At 31.0% G+C, this 26,430-nt stretch overlaps 1 protein-coding gene across 7 annotated transcripts in view; it reads right to left on the bottom strand.

The window, feature by feature from the left end:
• Positions 1-26,430, bottom strand: part of LOC143048109 (dystrophin-like) — a 207,346-nt gene that overhangs the window by 14,165 nt on the left and 166,751 nt on the right. For 4 of the 7 annotated variants that reach the window (XM_076221562.1, XM_076221561.1, XM_076221564.1 and 1 more), the window contains 17 exons: positions 23,342-23,511; positions 20,188-20,344; positions 17,078-17,207; positions 13,755-13,903; positions 13,393-13,527; positions 12,873-13,003; positions 12,056-12,150; positions 8,375-8,435; positions 8,039-8,100; positions 6,194-6,268; positions 5,189-5,393; positions 4,248-4,333; positions 3,494-3,651; positions 2,642-2,808; positions 2,337-2,448; positions 1,652-1,788; positions 1,328-1,366 (listed from right to left, as the gene is read on the bottom strand). In XM_076221562.1, the coding sequence (XP_076077677.1) occupies positions 1,328-1,366; positions 1,652-1,788; positions 2,337-2,448; positions 2,642-2,808; positions 3,494-3,651; positions 4,248-4,333; positions 5,189-5,393; positions 6,194-6,268; positions 8,039-8,100; positions 8,375-8,435; positions 12,056-12,150; positions 12,873-13,003; positions 13,393-13,527; positions 13,755-13,903; positions 17,078-17,207; positions 20,188-20,344; positions 23,342-23,511 (2,069 nt within the window). The remainder of the gene's footprint in view (positions 1-1,327; positions 1,367-1,651; positions 1,789-2,336; positions 2,449-2,641; positions 2,809-3,493; positions 3,652-4,247; positions 4,334-5,188; positions 5,394-6,193; positions 6,269-8,038; positions 8,101-8,374; positions 8,436-12,055; positions 12,151-12,872; positions 13,004-13,392; positions 13,528-13,754; positions 13,904-17,077; positions 17,208-20,187; positions 20,345-23,341; positions 23,512-26,430) is intronic. The other 3 variants (XM_076221566.1, XM_076221563.1, XM_076221567.1) reach the window with 1 other exon arrangement.

The raw sequence follows: 26,430 nt of genomic DNA, 5'->3' as shown, positions 1-26,430 counted from the left end.
ATATTTTGTGGTGGCCATATTTTATTGACGGAGGAAGCTGGAGTATCCGGAGAAAACCAACGACCTTCAATAGAAAATCCTAGTCAATTAAGATTGGAGTTGAGTACACCCACACGAGCGGGGTTCGAACTCACAACCTCAGTATTGACCCGCTGCGATTACAGTAGTAACTACTTAGACCACATGGCCACTGGGTATAGAGGATTGTTACTGTCAGAAGGATCTCTACAACAGTTGCTGGAAGAAATTAGTACTTTCAAAAAGTATGACAAATATATCACTGGTTTATTTGTTAGATAAGGTTGATAGGCAAAGTGCTATACCTAATGACTTTTGAATCCTAGGTTGAAGTAGACCTGAGTGCCTTATTTAAACTGCACTACTTCACCTAGTAAAATAATTGCTCTTGTCATATATGACAATGAAATGATTGCATAATATCTATTTTTGGCAATTAATTGTTTAATAGTTGACTCATAGGAATTTTCCCACTTTAAACAAATCTTTAGCGGAAATGGACGCATTTTACACATTGTGTGCATGTTGTATCTTAGAGTAAATATTATAGAAAAATCAATTTGGAATTGAGCAGATATCTAAACATAGGATTATGGCATTTCAAATAGTTTTATGCTTTGAATGTGTTTATAACCCAACAAAATACACACAAGATCAATGAGAAATTGTCAGTGATATCATATCCATATTCATAAAAGATTTTCACACGATTTCCATAACTAAAAGTAAAATTCGTGCAATTCTATGTGAGCAAGTAGTGCCTATAAAATAAGGTAGATTGTACTTGGGAAATGAAAAATAGATTTTATGTTAAGGATTAAGGAAGTAAATAAGTAATCTGAAATAATCGTGTTATGAAAATATATATGTCTTGCTGATGATTTGATATCTTCACATCTCTTTCCCCTTTCAATACCTTAAATAATATTAAAGCCTACATTTCTGGCCTATTTAATGTTACATCACAAGAAAGCATTCTAAATAAAAAAGAGAAAAGCGTATTAAAATTTCCCTCTCCTATAAGGCATGAGATAAAAGTTCTTCAAGTCAAAATAAGCTATTACACTTTACTCCTAACTAAAAGCAATAATTCCCAATTTGCCACTATATAATAGAAAATGTGTGTAAAAAACAATTATGAAACAACCAATATAAGCCTTAAATCTTTCCTTTACATTTTATTATGTTTGGTTTATCTACTTAGGTGATATTTGGGAAAAGCTACATGCCTGGATGCTGTTTATTGTACAAGCTTTTGATTATATTTTTAAATGGATTTATAAAAAATTTGGAAAGTTGAAAAAATTACCATTGCACTGAAGTTGATGTTGTCTCGGATGGTTTTGTACTTCATAAAAGAAAAACAGTTTGATTGATATTGAATCATAAAAATTTTTTCTTTCTACATGCAATTGATCATACAAGATTATCATTTTATCAATATAATTCTGAATAAAAATAATGTATGAGTTAGTTCAATAATATTTGATTTAAAAAAATATTTGGTAAAGAAAATGACTTATGAAAAAAACATACTAAACATTACACAAACACAAAATTTCTAAACTGGCAAAACAGGAAACAAAACAACACAAAAACATAGAATGTACATTTCGCTGTGTATTTTTCTTACCTTTCTAAGGCATCTCCTTCTAAAACAGTTTGAACAGGAAGGAAACCAAGCCTTGGATGTTTCTTAAAATGTCTTTTTGTTTTAAATTTATTTTTGAGAACTTTTGTAAAATCTCGTACATCTTCTCCTGAGGTTGTCTGCAATGATAAATAAAAGAAATACAGTTAAAGGTGAAGAAAAAACAAACCAAAATTGTTATAAGCTTTAAAGCCAACAAACATTAATATTCTTTTGTAGCAACTTTGTCTATTTTCTTATTTCATCACACACAGATTATCTCCCTTGCGAATGGTAATTTGTGAATGAAGGATTACTTTTGGTATATTTTAGTCTTTTGACCCTTTACTTATTATATCCATGGACAAATATTGTAAAACAAAAGCACAACAGGGCTTATTTTGTTAACTTTCCAAATCAAAACAAGTTCAATGTCTATATGCCAGTAATATGTTAATTGTTCCAGTAAAAGATAATGTTAGATTTGAATAGTGAATAAAATTGGTTTAAATTATTAAAATAAAGTTAAAATTATTAAAAAAAATATTTTTGATATCAATAGACCATGATTTATAAGATACTGTTTATAACTCATGTTCTTTTACTTCAATGAAGATCTCTTTCTTATTGTCTGACACTATTTTGTAAATTTTTTGGGGTGATTTTATGAACAGAATAATATACTTACAGCGGTACAGTATTCTTGCATAGGATGAGTGAGTTTATGATTTTTGGATTTCCTTCCAGAGAAAAAACAATTTTGGCAAATATCAAAATTAAAGCACCGTAAACAGCGATATCTGGAAATACAAAAATATAATCGTTAGTCAATATGATTACATGACTCACTTCTCAAACAACTAAAACATAAGTTAAAATTCTTTTGAAGAATATTTAGAATTACCAATATTTAATTCAAATATTTTACAACTAACTTTGCTTTTTTGATATAAATTGTTGCATTTTAACAAATATTACATATCAATTACTTACCGAAAGCCAACAATAGGGAATTCTTTACATATATTACATTTAGCCTGGTGTTTGGCAGTTTCTGCAGCTGCTAATCTATGTAATACTGGTACCCAAACTAATGACTGAGGTTCTAATCGTAACCAGTCAAGAAAATGGGAAACCTGGATTTCTGGCCGACCATTTGCCTGAAAATTAAATAACTTCTATTTAACCATACATGTATAAAACCTGATCAAAGTGAACCAAAAGTAATCAGTTCATTTAAGTCCAATTAATTATATTTCTAAACCACTTTTAAGAACATAACATGATTGATATCAGAGCTTATGTAAACATTCTTTGCAATTCTATTAGTATCTTGTGACTGTCATGTATTTCAGTTTATCCTTTAAAAGATAAATAGAAGCTCTCAACTTCAGTGGTTCACATTAGATGCTGTCTGCCATTTTTGATTTTGATTTTTTGATTTAGCATAAATCCAGCAATAAATATTCTTGTTTGACATTTTTAAATGTCATGGTCTTTTATAGGCTACTATACGGTATGGATTTTGTTCATTGATGAAAACTTTTTGGAGACCTAAAGTTGCTTGCATCTCTTGCAGATAGTTTTCTGATTGGCAATCATATTACATCTCCTTATTCTTATATAAATTATGATTTTAAACATCTGATTTTCTCAGAGAAATTATAATTTTTTATGAGTGGCCACTGTTGGCCAGTATATTAACTCTTTAAATACTGTTATGACAAGATCATCTAGTCTATTCAAACACAAGTAGTTAAATTATACAGAAACTTATTTTAAATGTTTGATAAATGGCTTACATCTTTTCAGGTCAATTGTATCATAAAGGAAATGTATTCTTACCTTTTCAAAGCAACTTCGAACACTGGGTTCAATATTACTGCCACCAAAGGAAGCGACTTCGCCCAGCTGCCGAGGTATTTGTAAACAATCATGTAATAATAAACCTAACTTTCTTTGGTCTGTATAACCATTAGTGTTGGCTATTAATCGAAACAAAACTGAAACCACAAAATACATCATGGTTAAATAAACGTATTGAAAGGTATATAATAGTATCGATAAATTCATTATAGGAATATTATGTTTGACTACAAATAGAAGCCATGTTTATAATTTGGTTAAGTTCAGGTCAAAGATTGTTTTTGATGTTACCTAAAAACTTAAAGAGACAGACTTTTTAATGAAAAAATAATAAGAACTGGTGGTACCAGTAACTTTATTATGCGAGACCCTTTTTATAATACAAAATAACATGTATCAAGGATGTTGTTTATTGTCTTTCACAACTTTTTCTTGGTACAATACATACAACTTTCAACTTTTTATGCCTTTGAATGACCTTCTACATAGAATTTCATGTTTATTTTGCTTTGCTACAGACAAATGTGGAAAACGTTCTCATCAAATACAAAATCATATTTCTTTATCACGTCTACCATATTTCTTACTCAAAGGGAGTAAGTATTCTGTTAGAAAAAGACATTATCTCTTCATACATTTCAGTTTATCTTATATAAAACAGCATATCAGAAATAAAGAGAAGCATTGCTGATTTTGATACTATATGTTTAACATAGACATTAAGTATACTTACATTTATATTTCTCATCTAAATGACCATTACACAATAATATTAATCCTACTTTGAAAGACAAAACTCTTATTTTTCCACTTCTTGCTCTGTAAATAAAAAAACATTTTTTTATTACTACTTGATCATATCACTGGCAATATATAGTAAGGGAAATAACTCAATTTGTCATCCTCTAAGGCCCAAGACCACAATTAATGAACCCGCTTTTCGTTGTCCAAGAATATAGTTCCCTTAATTATATTGTATTTTTTCTTTATTTTTTTTCTTTCCCTTTCTCATACATTTCTTAGTTTTTCTGTGGTGGAAATGAGAGAAGAGAGCTGAATTAAACGTTTGGATGTTTTATTCTAACTGATTTTGATATGGAAAGAGTGATTAGGCCAGGTGCAAAAAGTTGATATTTACAGTTTTCGGAACATCTCTTGACTTGTCCATAGGGGTATGTATGTGTCTTGGCCAAATTTGTAAAATACAGCAGAGCATTCTTTCTGAATGTTGGATATATTTTTGGACTAGAACTGTACTTTACACACAAAAAATTTGACAAAAAGATTCAGTGCATTTTTTTTAATGACACAAAACGTTATAAAGAACTTTTAATTGTGGTCTGTGGCCATAAAGATAAGATTTATGATTATTCAGTTGATTTCTAAAATGTTTGATTCAATCATTCATGGTAATCCTATTTCTTGTTAAAGTGAATACCAAATTCTTTTATTAAAACTTCAATTATAAACATAAAGGTTGCAATCTCTAGATGTGTTTTGGTTAGTTTTTGGGGTTGCTTTCTCATTTCACCTTTTTTATTCTTAAACCAAAAATACAAAAGAAATTTGTTAACCCCAAAATTAAACAAACATGTGACTTTTCTTGTATTTTAAATTAATAAACAAGGTCAACACAATAAAGCAGACTAGATCTCTATTTCATAACCTACTTACACATCATATATATTGAGTATCCAGTTAAGAACGAGGTCCACACACAGTGGAACATTGACTAGATCTTGATGACTTTGAGCAGCTATTTCATACATTGTTGATAAACAGTTTATAATTTGAATAATATCCATTAAATCATCATTCTGACCACGAAGATGGTGCTGTTCAAATGATTGGGTAGCTATATTCATTTCCATTAAATCCACTAAAAAATAGAATTCTAGTTTACATATTTGCTTCAAGATTGAATCAAAAGTATATAAAGAATAAATACAAAATTCATTCTAACCACTTGCTATAGACCAGCTTAGTGTTAATATACCTAAGATGACATAGTTAACCATTCGTGTACAGTCCCAGCAAAACAAAATATATAAGCAGTCGAAACAAAAGCCATTGAAGTTGTCTCACTGGCAATTAAACCAAAAACAAGCTATTATTTGAACTTGGAATTATTCTTAATTATGGAATTTGCATAATTTCTAGTGCTGGAAATTTTTAATAAATTCCATGTTTATTTGGTATTATAATGTTTCGAGCGGATCGTAACACTTTCCATACAATGTATTTTGTATAGATAGTGTTGTGCACAGCACAGTACATTCTATTGAAAATGTACTATCTTGTTTGTAAAAGAAAGTGTTGTGCACAGCACAGAACATTAAAGTACAAAATAAACATGGAATTTATTAAACATTTCCAGCACAAGAAATAATGCAAATTCCATAATGAAAAATAATTCCAAGTTTAAATAACAGCCTGTTCACATTTCCTTATTTTTAAAAGGAAATTCTAAGATAAGGTAAAGTCTGCTTCAAATCTCTTTATTACTTTTTTCATCTGAGTATTTGTTCATTATATAAAATTATGAATAAAATTTTTCATAATTGAAAAATAATGTTCAACAACGCTGGTATTTTTTAAACAAAACATTAAATACTATATATAAGCAGTTTACATTTTAACAAAATATCTAATATCACAAAATTAATTAAAGCAACTTACATCTAAGTTTTTTCTGTAACATTCTAATCTTCATAGCAGTTCTGTAAGCTGAGAATCGGACATTATTTAATTCATCTGTAATAATAAAAAGAAACATTGAAATGAAGATGAACATTTTATAATGTGGTGTTTAAATTTATATAGGTTTGTAATCCCTGTCTGAAACATTCTTAGATAAGTCATGTAAAACATTGGAAAAGGAGTAGGCAAATTTCAGGTTCATCTGACGAAAGATTATGGACACTTTTTGAACACTTAAGTGTCTATTTCAGTTGATTCAATTAGTTTATGTGAAATATTTTAACTGATTTACTCATTAATAACACTCTGATTCAAGCTTAAATATGAAAATTCAATCAAATATGCCAAAAAATGTCACTTTTCACATGATTTTTGTTAAAAATGAAAGTGGCCGGGTCTGTGTTCATCCTCAACCTTTATATATGTTATGTATTATCATCAAATACAACTTACATTTCAATATTATAATAAGAATGAACACAAATGCGGCCACTTTCATTTTAGACGGAAACTGTCTAAAATTTAACTAAAATGCTAAAATTGTGAAGTTTTCAGTAATTTAGCATGACTTAATGATACTAGTACCCAATATATGTGCATTGTATTGTCAAAACAGCCCAATGGTCTAGTGATTGTGTCCTTGCCTCTTGTGTTGGAGGTCTTGGGTTTGATTTGTAATTCAGCTCAAACCCAAGACCAAAAATTATATTTGATTTTTGTTCACTTAGCAAGGGGCGTTTAGGAGTAAGATTAAGGCTTGGTCAGAACAATGTGTTGAGGTGTAGTGACTCTTGTTGATGCAGACTGTGGAATAATGCTGTATAAAACAGGCTCATATTGTCAGTCTTGTACAAAGCAAGAACCATATCCTATCCTTTTTTTTGGTCATGATTAGAATGTAATATTTGTCACTGGACATTGAAACACCAATCAATCATCATCATTTCAGTTTTGATGTTTGTGTCTACTTAAAAGTGGTCTAACCCAAAAACATTTTGTGTCTTTACCAAGTCAGGCTGATATCTGTTGATGTATGTCTTTCATTGTAAAGCTGCGTTTTTTTTCTCTCGTGTTTGTGTGTTTGTGGTATGTGTGGTGTTTTGTACTGTTCAGTATTTAAGGTGCTTTCTATTATCCTTCAACATAGGACATCTTAACACAATGAGAATGTAAATCAGGAAAGTGTCAAAGAGACAACAACACGGCCAAAGAGCAGATAATAGCCAAATGAGCACCCACGAGTCTTAAAATCAGCAGAAAAATCATGCACCTTGGGGAGGGCTTCAGCTTTCCTCTAAACAATAATGTATGCTGTATTGGTGGGGTTTCTAGTTACTCAGTCTTCTATGTTGTGTCTTGTGTACTTTTGTTTGTTTGTTTGTATTTTTCTTTTTTAGCCATGACGTTGTCAGTTTTTTTATCGAATTACGAGTTTGAATGTCCCTCTGGTTTGTCTGGTATCTTTTGACTCTCTTTTGAAACAGGTAAGAAGAAGTATAACAGTTTGAAACAGGTAAGAAGAAGTATAACAGTTTGAAACAGATAAGAAGAAGTATAACAGTTTGAAACAGGTAAGAAGAAGTATAACAGTTTGAAACAGGTAAGAAGAAGTATAACAGTTTGAATCACTTATCATTTTGAATTTACTTGTGATTGACAATACAGGCTATGTGAATGATCCTATCAACAGAATTCATATAATTATCATTAAAGATGAGATGACGAGTCAACAAAGCTTGAAAAAGAAGATTAACTGTCTGGAGTCTTAATATCTTGATATTGTTTCAATTCATTCAATTTGATTATATATGTGTTCAGACTTACTTAAGGCCTCCATTAAAGCTGCCATTTCTGGGTGGTCCCAGTGTGTAGTTTCTGATGTATGACTGAAATATATAGTACAATTATTAGTTCCCAAACTTTAAACATATAAGGTACATAATGCAGAGATTTAACATTCTATAATTGTTGGTATTTAGTATGTAGACAGTATTGAACTATTAAAATGACATTTTGGACTTAAAAGTGCAAGTGATATTTCTATTTGACTTTATAACAAATCAGATGACCTCCTTCAAATTAAAGTTAGGTTTTCAAATGTATTTGATATATGTTTACTTTTGGGGTGCTTACAATATTAAAAATAATTCTGTAACTTACTTAATATAATAAGGCACTTTATTTCCAGAAACAGATCTCTCCCAAGGATGATCCACCGATCCTGAAAATAAATAAAATGTTCTTAGAGTCAAAGCAACACAGGAGATATAATATTTATGTGGAAAAAAGTAAAAACCTCACCAATTTACCTGTTACCACAGCTGGAAATAACTGTCTTTTAGCATGGGGTGAGAATGACACTTCGTTTTTTCCAACCATGATCAGAAAATGAACCTAGTAAAATGGCTCCTCACTGAATTCCTAAATCTAACTGGGAGAAAAATGATATAACAGGAATACTAGGTCACTGAAAACAGTGTTAAATTGTGTGATAAAATGAAAGTAAAATATAGTATCAGTTTACAAGACGATTATTTTGACAGTTCATTTATTTTTATCCAATACAAATTTATCATACCATGTAATTATTTGGCTTCAGGGATGAATTTTGATGTTCAAGTTAGTTTACATATACTTTAACACTGATCAATATTTTGTTGTCATTTGTAGACATCATAACTTTAAAAAATGTAACAAAACCTCAAGGCCAAAAGGAGCTTCATAAATTTTTAAATTTGATTTTGTATCTAGTTGATAAAATCAATGTAAAACAACATCTCAGGACATTACTTTAGTTGGAGGTCTATATTAACATATATTGGGAGAGTTTAATTCTCTTATCAAATTAAGATCATGATTTGTCGATTTTCCATCTCATTAACTTTTGATTTTATCAAGAAAAAATATAACTGTGACAAATTAGGTGAAGTATTTTTTTACATGTAGTAAATCATCAAACAAACTATATAATAAAGGTTTGAACAATTTTATAAATAGTTTACGACTTTACATGATGGTAAATGCGATGATGACTGAATGGGAGGTTCATCTGTAGAATCTATGTAATATAATTTTAAGAAAAAAAATTGCAGCTATTGGATACACATATTTAAAATCAGCGAAATAATGTACATTTCATCCCATACAAAGTTTTTCTGCCAAGTATGAGCCGTATTTTTCTCTTAAGTAGTGTGGACACAGTAAAATGTGGTCTCCTATGTTTAAAGTAGTCATTTATAGAATGTTTTGATAACTACTGCAAAAGCACTTTAAAAGAACATTTATAGTGGTTATCTGTAGTTTTAGAAGAAGTAAGATACTGTCTTGATACCATTATAAAGTACAAATGATTAAGCCCAATATCAAAGCCCTGCCAGTAAATTTCAAGAAAGATAGCTAAAAGCTTTTATCCTGTGATCTTTGGAGTGTTGACTAATGTATATTAACTAGTATCTACTATACTTAGGATGGTGAACAAAAGGTAGTGGAAAAGTTGACCTTTATTTTCACTGTCATGAAATGTACAACAAAACTGTTTTAAGAACAGAAAAAAAATAATGCTGATAGGTTTAAATGACTACAAAAACAACTGTTGACTATTTTATAAAACTCTTATGCCATTGAAGTCTAAGATTCTAAAGCAAGTAACCACTTCAGTTATATATTGTCTAAAGTCATTCTTTGCAAATATAAATCTGCTATTAAATCTGACAAATGCTGAATTTTAGCGCACGTGTTTCAAAAATGTAGTCTTTTGAGTTTTTAGAGACTCAAATAAAAGAAAATATTAAAATCAATACCACAAGCAAGTTATATGGAACTTTAAATTTGGCCCCAATTTTTTTATGTCGACATTCATCTTATATCAATATCAGATGACCTTTAATGACCCTCTAGTAGCTCTTATTTGATAATTTTGTCTGAAGATAAGATTAAAGTTGACTTCACCTGTCTGTAGGTATATGAAAGTCTGATAATATATCTTTAACTATCCTTAAAAAAAATTAACAAATTCAAAATTAAATCAAAACAGCATCAACAGTTTTGTGTGACCACTATGAAAGGTGCAAAGATATTTCATTCTGTTATTTGTTGCATGAATGTAATACCCATTGTTGTAAGTACAAAAATTCATGAACAATTTCTCCTATGGCAATACATATCTAAATCAAACATGTTTTTTGTTTTAATTAATGCAAATCTTTTTAAGTGTTTTTTTGACAGTTATTATGTGACAATTTTTCCTCTTTGCTACATCTAAATTGTTTTAAAGAAGGTTAATGATATGCAAAATAATAATTCATTGTACCTCTTAATATTGCATGTATCATAATTATGACTTCAAAACAATGTAAAAAAAAAAAATTCTACAAAGTTATGCTTACTTTTGACTAATTCTGCTTCAGATTGTTAACTTTTAGTCTATTACAATATATATTTCAAGAATATTTTCAGCCTGCCAACATATTTTTTTTTAATAATTTGACATTTCTATTTAAGATGAAAAAAAAAAACAAGGCAAAAAGATAAACAATTTAGATTTAAAAAGTTTACAAGAAAGACAACAAACCTTCCCTCGATCTCCTTTTCCAAATATCAACATAAGGAATCCTAGCCATTGCTTTCTGTGCACTTAACCTGCATAGTCAGCTGTGAAGCACTTGTAGATATTACCTATGTTTACCTGTATGAGGCTCCATAAAGGTTCTTTGACTTTTTGATAGTTATTTTAAATCAAATTTTAAATGCAGACATATCAATCATTACAACCTTGATCTGAAAGATCGCCTGTTGTTTTATGAGCAATAAAATCTTACTCTTCTTTGAGGAAAGACCCACATCAAGTGCACAAGTCTGACTTTTCATATGCAAACATTTTTATAAAATCTTGAGATTTTTCCATTAATTTTTTATTAATTAATCTAAAAGATTTAGCAAATTATTTTATATTTAATAGGTTTTGATACCAATATACATGAAAGAACATGCCAATATTTTACACCAAGTATTTTTTTCGTGAATTCATGATTTGTTATATATGTTTTAAAAAAATATCTCCATTTGAACTATATACTTAATCTCATGTTAGTTTATTACCCTTTATACAAACATAATTCTGCATATCTTTACTATTTACAATATAAATGCATTTAAACTTCCATTTCAAAACTTATCAAAGGAAAGTAAACCATGCCTTATACAAAAACAATTTCAATTAGGGGAGATAACTTTGTCTTTTGAAGTGTAATGTCATTTGTAAAGTTTTTTGCACATTAAAACATACTTTTACATTCTAGAACAACCTCCAACGCCTACTGGCCATAGAAAACCATTTAGAGATGTAATTCACATTTGATATTATTTTCTAACATTTAAAAACATCTGATACATTGTAAATTATGTAATCCTTGTAATGTTATCATCCAACTTTTTAAACAGGTAAACATCCAATTATTTTCATGGTTTAAACAAAATTAAGTTATATTGTTATAACAGTGTAGTCTTTGTTTACTGAATTTGCGTTTTAAAAAAACATGAAGCTATACAATTAGGAGGTAGCAGTAACTAGGACATATGGATATTCCAATATATTGAAGGATATACAAACTAATGAAGACAAATTCTTCATAGTTCCTCTTTTCTAATCATTTAAAGATAAATTTTTTTAGCCCAAAACAAAAACAATTCTGCCAACTGTCAGCCAGTTGATAGCTATAGCTATGCTCTCTGCAATATGGAAGAGATTTCAATATGGTTTACTTTAAAAATTCAGGTTTTTATCACTGTTTAACACCTATTCTAAATATGTCTATTCTAATAAACTTCTTAAGAGTGACTTACTGGATAAGAAATGTTGAGAATCTGGACCAAACTCTCGGATAGCTTCCTGTAAGTTTTTTAATCTATCTTCTAAGGAGATCTGTAATTCTTTCCACCTGTTAATGATAAAAATATTAGTCCACTGCTGAGGATGTTCTATACACAATCATGTTAACATATCATAGAATGCTTGAGCAGAAAACATAGCTGTGGTTAAAATACAGTCCTATGGACAGACTAGGAAAAATATCAGTTTCTATTTATTTCAAAAGAAATTCATCTTTCATAAAAACAGAAATATGTACTTATTTGACTGACACCTTTCCCCAATTGCACAATCACATGTTCATATAAAGGATCTACTAAATCTTGGTCTTAGCCACAACCATAAATTCATGCAAAATAACATTATACCAAATCTTATACCTAATTGGTGAACCATGAGATCTGTGTTGAAACCTTAAATTGGAAATACAATTTAAAAAGTAATTATGAATATTCTTAACAAGTTTCAAGTTAATGAGACCTCATTGTAAACTACATTAATCTGAAATTTAAATATGATGCTGAACCTACTTGGACAAAAATGGTCCTCTTATAGATGGGGGTTTTGATGGGGTTTATAGAATAGAGAATAATTGGCAAAACATAATGAACAATGGCTTGAAAACAACTGAAAATACAGAAATGATACCCCCATTCAGATCCTCTATTATTGTCAGCAACCCCTTATGCTTTGTATCATATTTGGTAAAAAATGTCTTTCAGAGAATTCCAAATTGATATGAGCCTTACAAGACATTTTTTTCTTCAAAATAAAAACAGAATTTGTACATACCTTGTATTATAATCTTCTAATTTATGAACATTAGTATGTGACAATACAACATTCAAATTCTGGAGTTCATTAGCTTCATCATTTACACTGTCTACCAGGCTGTGGATTGGTGTTATAGCTTGCTGGTATTTCTGAAAATACAGAAAGGGAGATAAACTCTAGATGAAAATTATGTTTCAGGTTCTCAAGTTGAATGATAAACTTGCTGATACTTTCAGTGGGATATAGATCCAAAATATTCTTAAGGTTATGAAGGTGTTTTCAATAAATGTGTCATTATCCCTAATGCATCTCAAAGTGAGGAACAATATTCTAATATTTAAACACAGATATCTGTGCAATTTTATTGGACATGATGCTATATTTAAACTAAAACTGTTAAGGTTATCATATGTTTAAAAACTACTGAATTTTCACAAATATATATTACAAAAATAGCTATTATTCTTCATGAGAAGCTGCATCTTAGAGATTCCTATCAATTCTGCTGCACATGGTGGATATAAATATAAAATCATACCTTAATTTCATCGATCTCCCCTTGTAGATGGTCAATCAGAATATCTGAAATCGCACACCATGTAGATTTAGTTTGCTCTGCTTCTAATAACTTCTCATTTAATACATCTAAACCTTTTTCTAATGTTGTTACTTTCTGTAATAAAATTAATTTTATGAAGCATATTTTTCATGATCTTAAATATTATTTAATCTGCTGACAAAGCTTTTCCATTGAAAATGAAGCAAAATTTTCGAATAATCTTATGTTACAGTGTTTTGATTGAGGAATCTTGACTTTTGCTGCAATAAATTGTTTTTATAAAACCAAACATTGCAAGTACAGAGCAATTAATTCAACTAAGAACACAAAGAGTTATCTACCTTTGACACAGTCTCTATTCGTGATTGCCATTCATTACAGCCCTGATTGACCTCGGTCCATTTTCGGTTGAGAAGTCGCACCTGTCTTCTTATCTTTTTAATTAAATGCTGAGCTTCCTTATCATGTGAAGATTCAGCTGCCATTTCCTCTGAAAATACAAAATAGGACAATAAGTGTTCTGATGGAACTTATATTACATAACATAAACACTTTAGTGAAGTCAATGATCATATTCCTCAGTTACAGCATCTTCTGAACAGTATGAGAGGTTTTGGAAAGAGCGATATCCATAAATGGAAATAAAACAGAAATCTAATAAAAATATGCAAATTTATAAAAGAAAAACCTGACCTTTTGATATTTTAGAACTAATTTCCTAATGCTTGTAAAGTAAGACTTTAGTTGGGTTGCTTGCTTTGTTTGTATAAAAGTTTGCTCAAGGATTGTAATTAAGATTGACATCTGCAAACAATTTAGATAGGCATAGATGAACCAGTTTGTATCATATTCAAATTTGATTGGACATCATCCCAAATACAATTGTACAATATACAAACAGAGCAACCATACCTAGCTAACCAAAGTCTTTCTCTACATGCATTACGAAATAAGCTCTAATCAGATGAAGAATTACTTTAACAATGGAAAGATCTTCAGTGTCTTATTTCAAACAAAGTTGATCTGAACTAAGTCTTGCTGATGACAACAATAATAAAATATGTACTGCTGTTTTTATAATTACAATACAATCTAAAAAAACAGAATTCACACTTGTATGGAAATAAACACTCCTTCAGTCAATGATCTTAACCTTATATCAAAGAAAACAAAACAGTAGGAAAGGCTTCTTTTAGAAAAATATTTTATTTATGATATTTCCTTAGGATGTTCAATTACTGTGAAAGTACTTTTATTCGTGGGGTACCAATTTTCGTGGTTTTCGTGGATGACGTTATCCACGAATTTAAGTGTCCAACGAAATAAAACAAACATTGTCCAAATCAAGACATGGAAAGATCCCATGTAGGTTTGACTACTGATATGATCTAGAGAATATATTGAATAACGCCAAATCTGAAAATGCTATATAGTAGTCATAGGGCAAACGCGCTATGAACTACAACTCCATGAAGGAGTATACCCATTTAATCTTTCAGAACATTAACTGTACAACTTTTGATCTTTTAATTCTCATAAAAATATTTTTGATCGATGAAAGTCAGATTTCCGTGTTCATTTTATATCCTCAAAATTCTCGTACATATCGGAAATAATAATTTTATGCTGAGCTTAATTTTGATAAGAATTATTTAACATTAAGATACGTTTATAGCATTTGTTTTTGTGTACTGTTTTCTTTAGGTGACATGTTTATGGCCTAATTAACACCTTTGATGGTCTTAAATCTGTTGATCACTTTATCTAGGGTTAATTAGTGTTGTCACTACGATTTACCATTTTACCGGGTCAATGTTTACTTTGCAATTTTCCTCAATCAAGACAATTTGTAACCTTCGTTTCTAAAGCTTCAATTTTCCAAATTTTTTTTTTAGAAAACTATTAAAAATCCACGAATTTAAAAACCCACGATCATGTAAATATTTCTCAAACCACGAAAATTGATACCCACGAATTAAAGTACTTTCACAGTAAAAGGTTTCATCGACTAGGAAACTGTTTTATAGAAATATAACCCATAATGCAGTTTATTATGGTTTCTGTTTTTTCCTAGAATTACTACGAAAATGTCACAACAGTGAATATTATTTCCTGTCACATACATGCATCTATACTGAATAAACACTGAACTATCTTTTCAAGTCAGTTAAAATCAATAAACACTGCAAAGCTGTTCATGGTTATTTAATAAGAATTCTTAAACCTGCTGGTCCTAGGTCATTACCCAAACAGCAAACTTTAAATACTGAAGCAAAGGCAGCAAGAAAGTCAAAATGATTAAAATGTTCAAGATTTGAGAGTACAAATTCGAAGCACAACCAAACAGACAATAAGTTATCCCTCAGAATCATAATTTTTTCGTACATCAATTTTTCTTACTCTGATAAATTTCTCTTTTCAAAATCAAAGCTAAAGACAAATATAAGTTTTACTTCTTTCAGTTTTAATCAAACTAATTCAAAATAAACAAGTTATTCCAACCATTTCACAACTTAAACAGGATAGATCTGTCTATTTTAAGCCCTGAAGGAATACTACAGTTAAATGGTTGAAGAAATATTACATTTTAATGATAGAATCAAGTATACTGATGACAGAGAGCAATATTTATGATGCAATCATGAGATAAGTGGATTTTTACAACAACTGTTCCCGGATAAGAAAGATGAATGCTTGTCAATTTTCTTATCAACCATGTGGTTATATATGCATTGTGGAAATGTAAACACATTTGTCAAAGTTATTGAAATCTTAGTGTTTATTTTGAATGATTGTTTGGTGTATTTACACCACTTTTGGGCTATTTCATGGCGGAAAGTATTGGTGAAGGAAGCTGCAGTGTCCGGAGAAATCCACTGACCTTTGATAGGAATACTAACAATCCTAGTCAATTAAGATTGTTTATTTTGATTTTAATTACCTAAAACTGTTATTATTATTGTCTGACTATTAGAACTGGTTCTAACAGCAATTGTAAAAGTAAGATTTTTCTCTCTCACTGATTAATTGAATGAACTGCTAACCTGATGGGATTTTTTGGTTATGTTAGAACTGGTCAAACTTTGTGTCAATGTTGAAAGACAGATATCAATGTCTGTATTCTGATTGGATTATTCAATGGTGAAAGACAGATATGAATCAATGTCTGTATTCTGATTGGTTGATTCAAAGGTGAAAGGCAGATATGAATTGATCAATGTCTGTATTCTGATTGGATAATTGAATAGTGAAAGACAGATAGGAATCAATGTCTGTATTCTGATTGGATAATTGAATAGTGAAAGACAGATAGGAATCAAATGTCTGTATTCTGATTGGATAATTGAATAGTGAAAGACAGATAGGAATCAAATATCTGTATTCTGATTGGATGATTCAATGGTGAAAGACAGATATCAATCAATGTCTGTATTCTGATTGGGTGATTGACTGGTGAAAGACAGATTTAAATCAAATGTTTTGTACTCTGATTGGATGATTCAATGGTGAAAGACGCATATGAATCAAATATCTGTATCCTGATTGGATAATTCAATGGTGAAAGACAGATATGAATCAAATGTCTGTTCTGAGATTGGATAATTCAATGGTGAAAGACAGATATGAATCAAATATATCTACTCTGATTGGATGATCAACTTACCATGATCATTACTGTCATTACTACTGTTACTCAGTCTAGAATCCTCGCCTTCTTCCCTGAGGTAGAAACGACCAGCTTCTAAACTCTGTTCTATAATTGGTCTCTTGGTGTCTAATTGACTTCTCAGTCTCTGTAATAATAATAATAATTTGAATGAATTGTATTATAATTTACATAAATTGTTTCTCCATTTTAATATTTCTGAATTCAATATATTAATCACAAACATGATGAGTTAACTTTCACTCCTACAAAATAGAATTTTAATGAAAGATGAAGTTCAAGCAATAGAAAAATAATGAGCGGCCAAATTAATGTAAGGATGTTAGTTGAGACAAATTCAGACCACCTAAAAACTAATGTTATATTTGAGATATCCCTATAATTTTAAAGAAAAAAAACAATATATTACTCCTGTTTTTTTGGAGGAGTTTATGTGCTCAATTTTTAAATTCCTGTGTAGTGTTTATCAACTATTTTCTTCTTTTTTTTTTTTATTACCTTGACCTTTATCTGTTTTTTTTTTTTGACATATGGTTTTTAAACGCTTTTTCGTAGCTTAATTTTCCTTCTTTTCAAAAGTAAGCCAATACTAAGGTATAATGCCACATTGTTGATAGGCAGACAAAATGATTTAGCAAAGATTCCTAATAGTAGTATTATACTGTGGAGTCATTTATTTTTGTAAATTATGGGAAACTTGCATGTTTGTGGATATTTAATTTCGTGGTTTTGACATAGTATGTATACAAGCCTATAGGAAATTTTTTATTCTTTGAATATTTAATTTTGTGGTTCATCTGCACCAACGAAATCCATGAAAATTGGTATCCAACGAATAATAATGAATCCATAGTATTATGGAGTGATTCCTTACCTTATTTTCATCATTCGGTTGCCCTAATGTTGGGGTGTCACCACCAATTGGTCTCTGTTTATGGAGTGATTCCTTACCCTATTTTCATCATTCTGTTGCCCTAATGTTGGGGTGTCACCACCAATTGGTCTCTGTTTATGGAGTGATTCCTTACCTTATTTACATCATTCTGTTGCCCTAATGTTGGGGTGTCACCACCAATTGGTCTCTGTTTATGGAGTGATTCCTTACCTTATTTACATCATTCTGTTGCCCTAACGTTGGGGTGTCACCACCAATTGGTCTCTGTTTATGGAGTGATTCCTTACCTTATTTTCATCATTCTGTTGCCCTAATGTTGGGATGTCACCACCAATTGGTCTCTGTTTGTTGAGTGATTCCTTACCTTATTTACATCATTCTGTTGCCCTAATGTTGTGGTGTCACCACCAATTGGTCTCTGTTTATGGAGTGATTCCTTACCCTATTTTCATCATTCTGTTGCCCTAACGTTGTGGTGTCACCACCAATTGGTCTCTGTTTATGGAGTGATTCCTTACCCTATTTTCATCATTCTGTTGCCCTAACGTTGTGGTGTCACCACCAATTGGTCTCTGTTTATGGAGTGATTTCTTACCCTATTTTCATCATTCTGTTGCCCTAATGTTGTGGTGTCACCACCAATTGGTCTCTGTTTGTGGAGTGATTCCTTACCTTATTTACATCATTCTGTTGCCCTAATGTTGTGGTGTCACCACCAATTGGTCTCTGTTTATGGAGTGATTTCTTACCCTATTTTCATCATTCTGTTGCCCTAATGTTGGGGTGTCACCACCAATTGGTCTCTGTTTATGGAGTGATTCCTTACCCTATTTTCATCATTCTGTTGCCCTAATGTTGTGGTGTCACCACCAATTGGTCTCTGTTTATGGAGTGATTCCTTACCTTATTTACATCATTCTGTTGGCCTAACGTTGGGGTGTCACCACCAATTGGTCTCTGTTTGTGGAGTGATTTCTTACCTTATTTTCCTCATTCTGTTGCCCTAATGTTGGGGTGTCACCACCAATTGGTCTCTGTTTATGGAGTGATTTCTTACCTTATTTACATCATTCTGTTGCCCTAATGTTGTGGTGTCACCACCAATTGGTCTCTGTTTATGGAGTGATTCCTTACCCTATTTTCATCATTCTGTTGCCCTAATGTTGGGGTGTCACCACCAATTGGTCTCTGTTAATGGAGTGATTCCTTACCTTATTTTCATCATTCTGTTGCCCTAATGTTGGGGTGTCACCACCAATTGGTCTCTGTTTGTTGAGTGATTTCTTACCTTATTTTCATCATTCTGTTGCCCTAATGTTGTGGTGTCACCACCAACTGGTTTCTGTTTATGGAGTGATTCCTTACCCTATTTTCATCATTCTGTTGCCCTAATGTTGGGGTGTCACCACCAATTGGTCTCTGTTAATGGAGTGATTCCTTACCTTATTTTCATCATTCTGTTGCCCTAATGTTGGGGTGTCACCACCAATTGGTCTCTGTTTGTTGAGTGATTCCTTACCTTATTTTCATCATTCTGTTGCCCTAATGTTGTGGTGTCACCACCAATTGGTCTCTGTTTATGGAGTGATTCCTTACCTTATTTTCATCATTCTGTTGCCCTAACGTTGGGGTGTCACCACCAATTGGTCTCTGTTTATGGAGTGATTCCTTACCTTATTTTCATCATTCTGTTGCCCTAATGTTGGGGTGTCACCACCAATTGGTCTCTGTTTATGGAGTGATTCCTTACCCTATTTTCATCATTCTGTTGCCCTAATGTTGGGGTGTCACCACCAATTGGTTTCTGTTTGTGGAGTGATTCCTTACCTTATTTTCATCATTCTGTTGCCCTAATGTTGGGGTGTCACCACCAATTGGTCTCTGTTTATGGAGTGATTCCTTACCCTATTTTCATCATTCTGTTGCCCTAATGTTGGGGTGTCACCACCAATTGGTCTCTGTTTATGGAGTGATTCCTTACCCTATTTTCATCATTCTGTTGCCCTAATGTTGGGGTGTCACCACCAATTGGTTTCTGTTTATGGAGTGATTCCTTACCCTATTTTCATCATTCTGTTGCCCTAATGTTGGGGTGTCACCACCAATTGGTCTCTGTTTATGGAGTGATTCCTTACCTTATTTTCATCATTCTGTTGCCCTAACGTTGGGGTGTCACCACCAATTGGTCTCTGTTTATGGAGTGATTCCTTACCTTATTTTCATCATTCTGTTGCCCTAACGTTGGGGTGTCACCACCAATTGGTCTCTGTTTGTGGAGTTCTTGTTGCTTTGTCATCAACCAACTGATTAGTTCTTGTAAGGTATTCACCAGATGGAGCCACTGTTCAGCATTGCTTTCTAGACGACCCCTGTTGAGAAAAATATCATCATTTATTCAATATATACAAATGTTATGTACTGATATCCATTGTTATAGTCTATGAACATGGAGAGATTGCATACCTCATTTTCATCATTCAAGATAATTTCTTGCAAAAATCGAAAATGCCATAGGTTCTAATACTTGTGAAATTGAGGGTGAATTACGGAAAATAATAATCATTTTCTTTTTCTAAAGTAATGTAAATGTGTTGTCATATATAGTTGATATATTTTATTAATGAAGAGTTTTTTGTACAGCCAAATCAATCAATGACTGATTTTTAACAGGAAATGAATTCCAAAGAGAACAATTGTATCTATTCAATTCATTGATTGTTGGTTGCTTAACATCCAGTGGCAAGTATTTCATGCATGTTCAGGTTGATGTTTCCATTCAAAGAGACAGATCACTTTGCAAATATAAATGGCCAGGTCAACACCAACTGATTCAAGGGAAAGGTTTTATTTCCTTAGCAAAAAAAGGCTCATAATCAAAGAAAGGTAGCTAAAGCATCCACAGAAGAACACATCAAGTAAATCCTAATGACAGAAAAAAACACGTACAGTGTAAAATAAATGGGAAATCTACTTTTATGCACTTCCTTGACAAATATGTCCAAACAATATGTTGAGGAAATTGTATAATATTGTTTTATAGACAGAAAAGATTATTAAGAACCAGTCCACTTTAATTGACCAAACTTATTTATCAGTTAATGTGGGTACACAGAAAAAAACTAGCAAATACCTTCTAGTGAAAAGAAACTCATACCAAATAACCTTAGGACGAACACTTTATAAAATTTAATGTTTCTAGTTATATGGATATTTTCTATTAGCATCTCTCAATAAATTGAAGTAAAATTCTTTGTATAAAAGATCTAACAAACACAGACTATTTTAACAGGAAATAATTTCATCCACAAATCAATTTGCAGGGTTGGGGTAAAACAATAAACCTATATCTTTAAGCAAATAAACCAATTATCAGGCTACATAATTTTTCAGATGATTAAACAGATGAATTTCTATGTTTTTATTCAATAAATCAATCGAAATCCTTACTGTTTTCACAAATATCCTGTGGTCAAAATAATGGAACTTTAGAAATCGGAGATATATTATAATTGAGTAGGCTAACAAGATCAAGGTACAGAACATTAAATTAATGACAAATATCCAGTTCGTCTGAATACCCACAATCTATATAAGGCTGCATATCTCCATTATAGATTCTGAACCTGTCTGCCGATAATTGATACAAGGAAATTAAATAAGCTTTTAACATCTAATTGATTTTACTTAATTTTCATGCCAAGAGTTTTAGCCTAGACATCTAAACATATGCATTTTAAATAATATGCAAGTATTTCAAGAAAAAATGTTTGACATATCTACTCAGCAGATACACTGGTAGATTTACCATCAAATATTGTCGGCAGATATATTATTCATATAGATGAATAACCCTTAGCATTCAAATACAGGTAATAATTCCAGTTTAATGATTGTCATATAAAATTTTTCAATATAAAAGATATTTTCAACTTTATTGGAAATCTCTTAAATTTGAAAAATAATCATATAAAATATACAAAAGAAAGGATACGGTGTCCATCCATGACACAAACTCACTGCATTCACTTAAAAAAAACACACTACAGCAAAGAAACAGCGCTTCTATTGCTTTTCTCATCTGGAAGTCACATGTCAGACTGCATGAGGATTGTTTTACCTGGCTGCTGATGACTAAACCTTTTCATAAAGCATACATTATGTATTTGCAACAGAAAAAAAGCCCTTAGACTTTAGAAACATTAACCAATTTTTGTAACATTACCAATGAACCCTTTTCTTCTTTTTCTTAGGTGGTAAACTATAACTCCTATTTAAATGTTCTGTACTTCTAGTTCTATATTGACCCACAACAGCGACAAACAATTCTGGTTCTGACAAAGTTCTTTGATGACTATAGACATTGATAAAGTCAGGTTCACCATATAATTCGCAGGAATCCTTGGAACATTTTAGATTTCTTTCACAATCAACACAATTTCTGTTGCCTACTTTACAAGTATTGCATTCCAAAGTTTCTGTCTCCTGCTCAGACTTTTGACCAACAAGAGCAATCACACGCATTTTGAATTCTAAATAACTACACTGGGCTTTGAAATGCTATTACAGCTTCTTAGCAATATAATTGGTCTTTCAGTCAGAAATCACATTTAAATTTGTCCTCCTTTTACAATTTTGTTTTATGACATCAAAATATAAATCCATTTTAATTCGCACAATTTGCAGGAAAAAATCTTAGAAACTGGTTCAATACACAAAGTTATCAAACAACAATTTTGTTAACTTGGTGTGGGTTTAAAACGTTCCCAAATTTGGCCAATTTATCTTATCATGTGTCTAGGTTTATAATTAACGATGTAGGTGACACCTTGATAATGACCTCCTAATTAATGCACGAACAGGAAGATCGTTTGATCATCTCTAATCTGTGTACATATTACATGACTTTACTAAACAGATAAAAACAAATATCAGTACTTTTTCTTAGCCTTAAATATTTAAAAGAGGATAAAAATAATTGGTTCCCCAAAAACAAATATGTATTTAGTATACACTTTATGTTAGTTCAACACTTAACAGGCTATTAACATTTTGGTGTACTAGATTTAAAGAACATACTCTGCATGTTATAAATACCTGGTATATTGGATAACTCTCAAAGTAGATTTTGAAAATAGTCTATTTATACATAAAGTGTCCCATTTCATTTATAAATAAGATTGGCCTCAAGTTAGACATAAAACATTGGAAGTTATTTTTCATAACTACATTCGGTGTGACTTGACTATTATTTAGCAAGCTTGAGGTTCTATATAGTCTGTGATTACTGTCCTATCATCTAATGCCCCCTAATCCATTACTTGTTTTCTTCTGACAATATCATAACAGTAATAGTACGAGAATAGTACCTTATTTCCATAGATTTGGTCATTAGATTGATCCATCGTTGGTTCATTTCCTCCAATCGTCTTTGTAGTCGCTGTGCATCGGCAGCCACCATGGTTCTCGTCAGCTGATTGCCGGCAGTATTCAATGAATCATATGTCCCTTTATTAGCATCAACTTCTGCTTGTAAATCCTGAAAGTAAAAGAAATATCTACTATAGGGGTGATGTTTAATTACATATAGAATACTGTTTAAATGAATTGTCACCAGTTAGGAACAATGAAAATATATTTCTGGACTCGAAACTACTAAATGCTATGGCATTGAATACCTACATGATAAACTTGAACAACCTTGGTCAAGTCTGGTTATAACCAAAATTGTCTGATGCAAGCTAAGGTAATATTTTAGTTTGCCTTATGGTCTTCAATGACAAATATGTGAGAAATAAAGGCAATACATTTACCAAATTGAGCTATTTACTAGTAAAGGCAAGATATATTCTTCATAAAGATCATCAATTGTTTAGTTGCCTTTTGACCTATGAACTAGTTTTGAATTTTTTGGGCAGTCTATTTATTATCACTTCTTCACAAAACTAAAAGTTACTTTGTTAGCTCAAGTGTGCTTATTATTCAATTTAACCAAGATATAGCCTTTTTTTGCTGATGCAGCTATAAGCAATCGTACAAATCAATTAATCACTTTCAAATATGGAATTTGAACTCGTTACACTTTTAGACATGAATTGCTATTAAATATCTGTTAAAACACCTTCAAAGTTGCCTGAATATAAATTCTAGACATGATCCTATAGTTACTGATCAACAGCTTTTAGAACTCTATTGTCAACCCATCATCAAGCTATAAATTAACCATTTACTTTTTTATAACCTTTAGATCAAAAGTTCCAACTTCTACTTTTTTCTGAATATGGAAAGTTACTGAGTTCTATGTTCTTAATAACACACGTTTCACCTTCAAGCAAATGATAAAATTTGTAATTATAATACTTTATCAGTGATAATTATACCTCAAGTGTTAATTAACTGGTCTGCTTCAATCCATAACTAGTTTTATCTACTAATAAATAACTGTCCAATTCAATAAGCACATTTAAAGTCAACTCTTGACAATCATGTATGGACCATTTATATTTATAAAATACATTTTTGCTTTTTTTTTCTAAATAAATATTCCATTAATTTGATGTGAACTTAATTTAAAAACATGAACTGAATAAAGGGCTGCGCTTTAGCGCATGATACGCCCGTTGCTCTTTTAACTTGTCTTTTATGCTTTAAATGAATTTATATGATCAACTAGAAATATATATACAAATCAAAAGGGATGTTACATTAATATATTCACCAAAGTTTCATAAAATCCCCCTTTTTTAAGTATAAAAATTCATTACTTAAGAAAACGTAAAATCTAAAATTTATAAAAATGGAAAGGGAGCTTATGTCAATAGATATAAACAATTGATCAAAGTTGCATAAAATTTTGTGAAAGTGTTAGTTATTGTCCCAAAATTGGAAAATCCCCCCTTTTTTAAGCATAAAAATTCATAACACGGAAATGTAAAATCTGAAATTATAAAAATTGAAAGGGAGCTTACATCAATAGATATAAACAATTCACCAAAGTTTCATGGACATTGGTGAAAGCCTTTTTGAGTTATTGTCCGAAGTGTTGAAAATCCCCCTTTTTTTATGAATAAAGCCCCATAAATCCAAAACTTAAAATCTGAAATTTATAAAAATTGAAAGGGAGCTTACATCAATAGATATAAACAATTCACCAAAGTTTCATGGACATTGGTGAAAGCCTATTTGAGTTATTGTCCGAAGTGTTGAAAATCCCCCTTTTTTTATGAATAAAGCCCCATAAATCCAAAACTTAAAATCTGAAATTTATAAAAATTGAAAGGGAGCTTACATCAATAGATATAAACAATTCACCAAAGTTTCATGGACATTGGTGAAAGCCTTTTTGAGTTATTGTCCGAAGTGTTGAAAATCCCCCCTTTTTTATGAATAAAGCCCCATAAATCCAAAACTTAAAATCTGAAATTAAAAAAAAAAGAAAGGGAGCTTACGTCAATAGATATAAACAATTCACTTAAGTTTCATGGAAATTGGTGAAAGTGTTTTTGAGTTATTGTCCGAAGTGTGGACGACGGACGGACGGACAACGGTATACCATAATACTTTCATGGAAATTGGTGAAAGTGTTTTTGAGTTATTGTCCGAAGTGTGGACGACGGACGGACGGACAACGGTATACCATAATACGTCCCGTCTAAAAGACGACGGGCGTATAAAAACCTCAGAACAAATGAGTTCTCCCAAATTCTTACATAAGAAGAATTTCTCATAAACTAGACAAACAAAACACCAATAAGAATTAACTTTTTTTTTCTCACAAAGCAAGAATCTAAACATTAAGCAATCTTTTGATGGCTTTCCCACCAATAAAACCAATGATTTTCCAGTAAAGCATGAATTCAAAAATCCAGGAACCAATGATTTTCCAGTGAAAAAATATCTACAACATGGATACAAAACCTATCAACCAATGACAATCCATGATTTCAAAAAGATTTCCCAGTGAACAAGTTCAAAAGAAGAGATCATACATGGAGTGGCCCCTAATAACCACAAAATTAAAATAAATAAGTTATATCATTGTGATGAGAATTATATTTAGCAGAATAGCACTTATATGGTGAAGTCAATAACAAATGTACTTCAATCTGAATTCTTTGGGGTTGATGAATAAGTGACAAAAAAAAAATGTAAATTTTTTTTTCTTTTTTTGCGAATACAGTAATCCCCCCTGGCTTACTAAAAAGATCAATCTGGCTTTTTTGCACTACAGAAAAAGCATTGTGTTTTAAAGTGCATGTGCATTAACGAAGTAAATTAAGCATTTCACCATCACCCAACTTACACAAATATTGACAATGGGCTACTTTAATCCATGCAATTAACACAATGATGCATGTTTCAACAGATTCTGTGTGAAATTAACGTCTGTGTATGACATGCATGTCAATTATTTATGAAATATATCCTATTATAGTAAGATATGTCACTGAGAAATATT

This window comes from Mytilus galloprovincialis, chromosome 10 (genome assembly GCF_965363235.1).
Source record: "Mytilus galloprovincialis chromosome 10, xbMytGall1.hap1.1, whole genome shotgun sequence".
NCBI lineage: Eukaryota > Metazoa > Mollusca > Bivalvia > Mytilida > Mytilidae > Mytilus > Mytilus galloprovincialis.
The sequence above is the reverse complement of the archived record's forward strand: the minus strand, read 5'-3'. Positions and strand labels throughout refer to the sequence as shown.